This window comes from Chelonoidis abingdonii, chromosome 11 (assembly GCF_003597395.2).
Source record: "Chelonoidis abingdonii isolate Lonesome George chromosome 11, CheloAbing_2.0, whole genome shotgun sequence".
In the NCBI taxonomy this organism is placed as follows: Eukaryota; Metazoa; Chordata; order Testudines; family Testudinidae; genus Chelonoidis; species Chelonoidis abingdonii.
In genome coordinates, this window is record NC_133779.1 from 20,648,706 (window position 1) to 20,654,857 (window position 6,152).

Below are 6,152 nucleotides of genomic sequence, written 5' to 3' on the forward strand. Positions count from 1 at the left end.
GGTGCTGATGGGGGAGCTGGCTGTGCCCAGCGGGCTGCTGCTGAAGGTGATCACCTGCCAACGACAGACACGGGGTCAGACCCCCACCATCAAGCAGGAGCCCAGCGACAGCCCCCAAGGCCCCCCCGGCACCCCCAGCCCCTTTGGCAAGGCCAACGGGGCACAGGGGGGTGTGGCCGGGTCGCCCCAGCCCTCCCAGTGACCCGGCGCACAGCGACCCCCCCTGCCCCCATGGTGCCCCCGGGGCTGGGGTCGGTGATGGGGGGATCTGACCCCGGCCACAGGCCCCCCCCTGCCCCCATGGTGCCCCCGGGACTGGGGTCGGTGATGGGGAGGGGGGGATCTGACCCTGGTCACAGGGGGCCCCCCCTGCCCCCATGGTGCCCCCGGGGCTGGGGTCAGTGATGGGGAGGGGGGGATCTGACCCTGGCCACAGCGACCCCCTTGCCCCCATGGTGCCCCCGGGGCTGGGGTCGGTGATGGGGGGATCTGACCCCAGGCTCCCCCCCGGCGTGTGGGGGTGGCTGCACTGGCAGCAAAGGCCAGTGGGGGGCGCCAGAGGCGAACGGATCAGCGCTCACCTGCAGTGCCCGGCCTGGCTGGAGTGGGGGGTGACAAGGGGGCTGCCCCCCCGTGTACATAGCTGTGAACACCGCGCTGTAAACCTGCTAACTCCCAATAAACCAACCCTGCCCTCATCTCTGCTGCCTGTCTGCTTCCGGGGAACCCCGGAGTCCTGGCCCCCCATCCACCGGCACCCGTGGGGCCCAGCTCTGCCTCCGGGGAACCCCGGAGTCCTGGCCCCCCATCCCCCTGCGCGCGGGGCCCGTCTGTGCCTCCGGGGAACCCCGGAGTCTTGGCCCCCCATCCCCCTGCGCGCGGGGTCCAGCTCTGCCTCCGGGGAACCCAGGCGTCCTGGCCCCCCACCCCCGTGCACGTGGGGCCTGTCTGTGCCTCCGGGGAACCCCCGAGTCCTGGCTCCCTCTCCCCCGGCTTGTGTGGGGCCCGTCTGTGCCTCCGGGGAACCCCGGAGTCCTGGCCCCCTATCCCCCTGCGCGTGGGGCCCGTCTGTGCCTCCAGGGAACCCAGGCGTCCTGGCCCCCCATCCCCCTGCACGTGGGGCCCGTCTGTGCCTCCGGGGAACCCGGGCGTCCTGGCCCCCCATCCCCCTGCGCGTGGGGCCCGTCTGTGCCTCCGGGGAACCCGGGCGTCCTGGCCCCCCATCCCCCTGCGCGTGGGGCCCGTCTGTGCCTCCGGGGAACCCTGGAGTCCTGGCCCCCCATCTCCCTGCGCGTGGGGCCCAGCTCTGCCTCCGGGGAACCCCGGAGTCCTGGCCCCCCATCCCCCGGCTTGCGTGGGGCCCGTCTGTGCCTCCAGGGAACCCGGAGTCCTGGCCCCCCATCCCCCTGCGCGCAGGGCCCAGCTGTGCCTCCGGGGAACCCGGGCGTCCTGGCCCCCCATCCCCCTGCGCGTGGGGCCCGTCTGTGCCTCCGGGGAACCCTGGAGTCCTGGCCCCCCATCTCCCTGCGCGTGGGGCCCAGCTCTGCCTCCGGGGAACCCCGGAGTCCTGGCCCCCCATCCCCCGGCTTGCGTGGGGCCCGTCTGTGCCTCCAGGGAACCTGGAGTCCTGGCCCCCCATCCCCCTGCGCGCGGGGCCCAGCTCTGCCTCCGAGGAACCCAGGCGTTCTGGACCCGCATCTCCCCATTTGGATGGGGAGAGGGACAGGGCGTTTCTCTGCCTTCGTTCTGGGGCCGTGGGGCACAGCCCTGTATTGGCCCAGTGCCGGAGTGGGGCAGAGCCCGTTGCAGGGGAGCTGAGCGGCCACTGGGGCTGAAGGTAGGGGGCTGGGAATGGGGGGCGCGGGGGAGAGCTTCCCCTCCACACTGGTCAGCCCTGCACCCCCCCCCGATCTTCCCTGATGGGGGTCCCTCAGCCATCACCATGGGCCAGGGCTGGGGGGCCCCCCAAGCTCACAGGGGCCAGGGCCAGCCCCCCATTCCTTCCCCCAGTTGCCTTTGGAGGGGGAGCTGTGGGGCTGTGTGGAATTGGGGGGTCACCCTTTCTCAGAGTCACCCCCAGTCGCTCCACGCTCTGCAGTTTATTGTCCCCCGTGGGGAGGGGGCTAGCGCAGGACCCCCGAGCCCTCCCGGTTCCAGCAGGCGAAGGAGGGGCTGGGGGGGCATATGGAGCCCCCCTCCCCAGCGGAGTCCCCCTGCCAGCCCGCGGAGGTGACCCCGCCTGGGCTGGGGGGCAGCAGGCTCCAGCCAGGGCGCACACAGATGCGGGCACGGTGGGCAGGGCGTGGGGCCGAGTGGCCCCCCAGATTGTGGGGCACAGCTGGGCGGGCTCCAGGATGTGCCCAGGGCTCCTCCATCTTCAGGCTGGGGGCGGCGCTGGCCGGGGGGCGTTTGGATCTGAGATGGGCCCCTGGGCGGGGTCTTCGGCCGGTCTCCATGGGGCTGGAGGCCCCCCAAGCTCCTGGCACTGCTGGGGGGCTGGGGGGCCTGGCCGGGGAGGCAGCTGGTCTGCTCAGATCATCCACTAGAGGGGGAGAGAAAGGGAGTGTCAGCCCCACACCAGCCTCAGCTCGTGCCCCCCATGTCCTCCCCTGCCCCAGGGCATTGTGGGAGCCTGTGGCTCAGAGTGTCCCCCCACAGTCCTGGAGGACGCTGGGGGAAGTGGGGTCCTGCCATGGAGGATGCGAGTAGAGGGGGGCCGGGGGGGGGCCCTGGATGCTGGGATGAGTGGGCTTCTGCCCCGGAGGACGCTGGGGGAAGGGGGCCCCGCCCAGCAGGAGGCTGGGAGAGAGGGGTTCCTGCCCTGGGGGACGCTGGGGTTAGGGGGGCCATGCCCCAGAGGATGCTGGGAGAAGGGGCTTCCTGCCCCGGGGGAAGCTGGGGTTAGGGGGGCTCTGCCTCAGAGGATGCTGGGAGCAGGGGGGGTCTGCCCTGACTCTCTGCACTTGACTCACATTTTGGGGGGCAGAGGTGGAGCAGATGCTGGACAAGGGGTCTGAGGTGCAGCCAGAGCTGGAGGGGAGGAAAATGGATCAGACCCCCCGGTCCCTTCAGACCCAGCCTGGTGTCCCCCCACTCTCAGACCCAGCCCATGTCCCCCCCTCAGCCCACCCCCACCAGATGTCTCCCCCCAACCCAGTATCCCCCCTGCAGACTCACTGGCGCCCGCAGCCCGCTATTTCTGAATGTGGGGCAGGAGGGGGCCCTGCTGGGGGGTAATTGGCTGGGGGGCAGGTCCATGGGGCCGGCCTCCCAGGCTCTCACCAGCCTGGTCGTGTTCAGCCCCACACACAGCAGCACCAGCAGCCCCAGGACCCCCAGCATCGCGTCACCCAGGCGCTGGCAGGAGGTGCAGGGCATGGCCGGTGGCAGCTTCTGTCCTGGGGGGCAGCCCCACGGGTGGGGGAGGTCCTGCTGTGAGGCAGCACCCAGGGCCTGTGACCTCAGTGGAGTGGGAAGGGGGTCGGGCCCGGGCAGGGGGACAGTGCAGGGACCCCCACTCCCCAGGGCGGAGGCAGGGCCCTTGGAGGGGCCAGGGATGAGGTATTAGATAGGTTTGGGGTCAAGGGCTGGGGGGGGTTAGCTGTCCCCCCCTGACCTCCTGGGGGAGCGGTGTGTTGCTGGCTCTGCTCCCCCCACAACTCCCCCCCCCACAGTGATGTCATAGAGGGCTGAGCTGTGATGTCATGGAGGGCTGGGGCATGGGGAGCGAGGTGATTGGCTGCCAAGTGGGCCTGGCCTTGCCCCACTCTCTGGTTCTTTGGGGGGCAGGGAGGGTCCTTCCTCTTGGGGCTGCAACCCCCCTAGAGAGGGGCTGGGGGGTGCAGGAAAGAGGGAAGTGCAGTCCCTGGCTGTGGGGCTCACCCCACACACCCCCCTCGTGCACCCATGCTCTGTCCAGCTGGCTCGCACTGGGACACCGGGTGGGGGGCAGGGAAGGGATTTCCTCCCCCCCAGCTCAGTAATCCGTGGGGCAGGGCGCTGCTAGATCCTCTGGGTCCGTCTCACCCCCAGGGCACTCAGTCTCTGCCCGTGGCCACATGAGAGCTCTGGGGGGCTGCCTGACGTGACTGAATTCATCTCCAATTTCTGGGTGTTCTGCGAACTCGATGGAGGGGGTGAGCTGAGTTCGCCTGCCAGGCCTGGGCCACGCCGAATCCCATTCACCCTTCCATGGGGAGGCTTCGCCGGGGGTCAGCTTCTCAGCCACAGGACGTGGGCCGGGTTCGTTTGGCACGGCGCTCGTTAGTCCTGCCGACGCCTGAGGCCGTCACAGCCGCCCTGTGACCTTCGCCAGCTGCACCCGTCCTCGCCGCACAAGCAGAGTGCGCCTGGGCTGGACGGGATCAGTTCTCCGTACAGCCGCGGGGACTGGCCCGAATTATATTATCCCGCTTAATTCGTTAGCAGTCGAACCCTGTATCGGCCGCTCTGTTCTCTTGCCTGCGCAGGTATCGGGTTGACAGGCCTAGAACGACCCAGTGCTTGCGACCCCGCCCAGCTTCTGCCGCTTTTAGGAGCATCTTCTCCACTCCTTTATCCGAGTCCTTAATGAGGATACCGAACAGCCCCAGCACTGGCCCTGTGGGACCCCAGTAGAATCGCCCTCCCAGTTCAACCATAAACCTCTGACGACTCTTTGGAACTGCATCTCGAGCACATTTCCCTGGTTTGCTTAGGAGCCTGGCGTGTGGGACTCTTGACAAAAGCCTGACTAGAATCAATATGAATGAAGTGATCATGTGACGTGATGACAGCAACCTCAAATACAGAACAGAGATAATTAGTAAACACTTCTGCCGTCTGCATTATTACTGATGATAATTCTACCTTGTCCCTCCTGTAATGAACCAATACCATTGTCAGAATTTCTTTTTGTTCCTAATGTACTTTTAAAAACACTTTTCTTTGTCCTTAATTCTGCCGATCACAGATTCCTCCTGGTGTCCCTTCGCTTCCCTTATCAGTTTTCTACAGTCTCTAGCTTTGGATCCATTATTTTTACTTTTTTCTAGCTGCCTGCACTTCCCCTTCTAAACCAGGTTGTTTTTTAAACCAATATGCACTTCTTCCTTTCGATGGTGGAAATGTGGCTTTCTGAGTATCATTCACTTTTTTCTAATTAAATTCTTCCTCCCAGCTGAGGTCAGACAGAAATGTCTTCCGCTTTGTGAAACTCTCTCTTGTAAAGCGTCCAGCAGATCTAGTGCAGGTTGGGACTTTGCACGTTAGCAATGTGATCAAGCTGTGATTACGGTAGCTAAAGTGACCATTTTTAGTTCTGTGCTCAGTATCTCTGTCTGCCAAGACAGGGTCTAATCGAGGATTTGCCCTGTTTCGGCTGTGCCGCTTTTTGAGCTAGGAAATTGTCATCTCAAGGGCAGCTCGAGACCTCCAGAATACGTCGCTCAACTTGCAACCCCCTTGATTCGGCAGTGCCCCCCACACCTCGTAGATAGATGGTTACGGAGCCGCTCATCCTGTTCCTAGTGTCTGTAGCAGACACCAACTCCCATCCCATCTTGGGCTTCGTGGGTTAGGACACTGACCCAGGAGCGTTCGAGGTCGTTTTCTTCTGGGTCGTCCATAACGAAGGTGGGTCGAGTGGTTCCGTCCGGCCTCCAGCCCTGCGGTTCTGAAACACGCGTATGCACTGACACGCGTGCACAGCTGTGCACTGCCTTGTGTATGGCGTGAGGCAGACATGCCCATGGGTGTGCACTCGCACAGCTGTGCACCCTCACCCCCACGCACCGTCCCACCATGCACCGGGCTTGGCTGGCCCACAATGCACTGGGCTTGGCTGCTGACTTTGGACCCCCCGCCAATGCCAGTTCAGTTAAAAAAAATGACTGAAAACAGAGGGACTTTTGTGAAATGTGTGGGGTGGGGAGGTGCCCTGGGCTGCGGGGTGGGGGTGGGGGAGACATGGGCCCTCTAGGGCTTTGCAACAATCACACCCCCTTATCCACCCCACCTAGATACTTAAGAAAGGCATATGGGGAAACTGAGGCATCCACACTATTCAGAAAAAACATTAAGAATGTCACCTCTCCCAGCTGCAGACTCTGACCGCCCCGTGTGGGGTGTTGCTGTGTGTGGGGGGGGGGTCTCTGTTCCCACTCCTTCAGCTG

At 65.0% G+C, this 6,152-nt stretch overlaps 1 protein-coding gene across 1 annotated transcript in view; it reads left to right on the forward strand.

Moving 5' to 3' along the window:
- The window catches only part of TAF6 (TATA-box binding protein associated factor 6), a 10,860-nt gene extending 6,379 nt beyond the window's left edge, over positions 1-4,481 (forward strand). The window contains 1 exon segment of the mRNA XM_075071323.1: positions 4,470-4,481. Coding sequence (XP_074927424.1) covers positions 4,470-4,481 — 12 coding nt within the window.
- Positions 4,482-6,152: the final 1,671 nt, after the last annotated feature.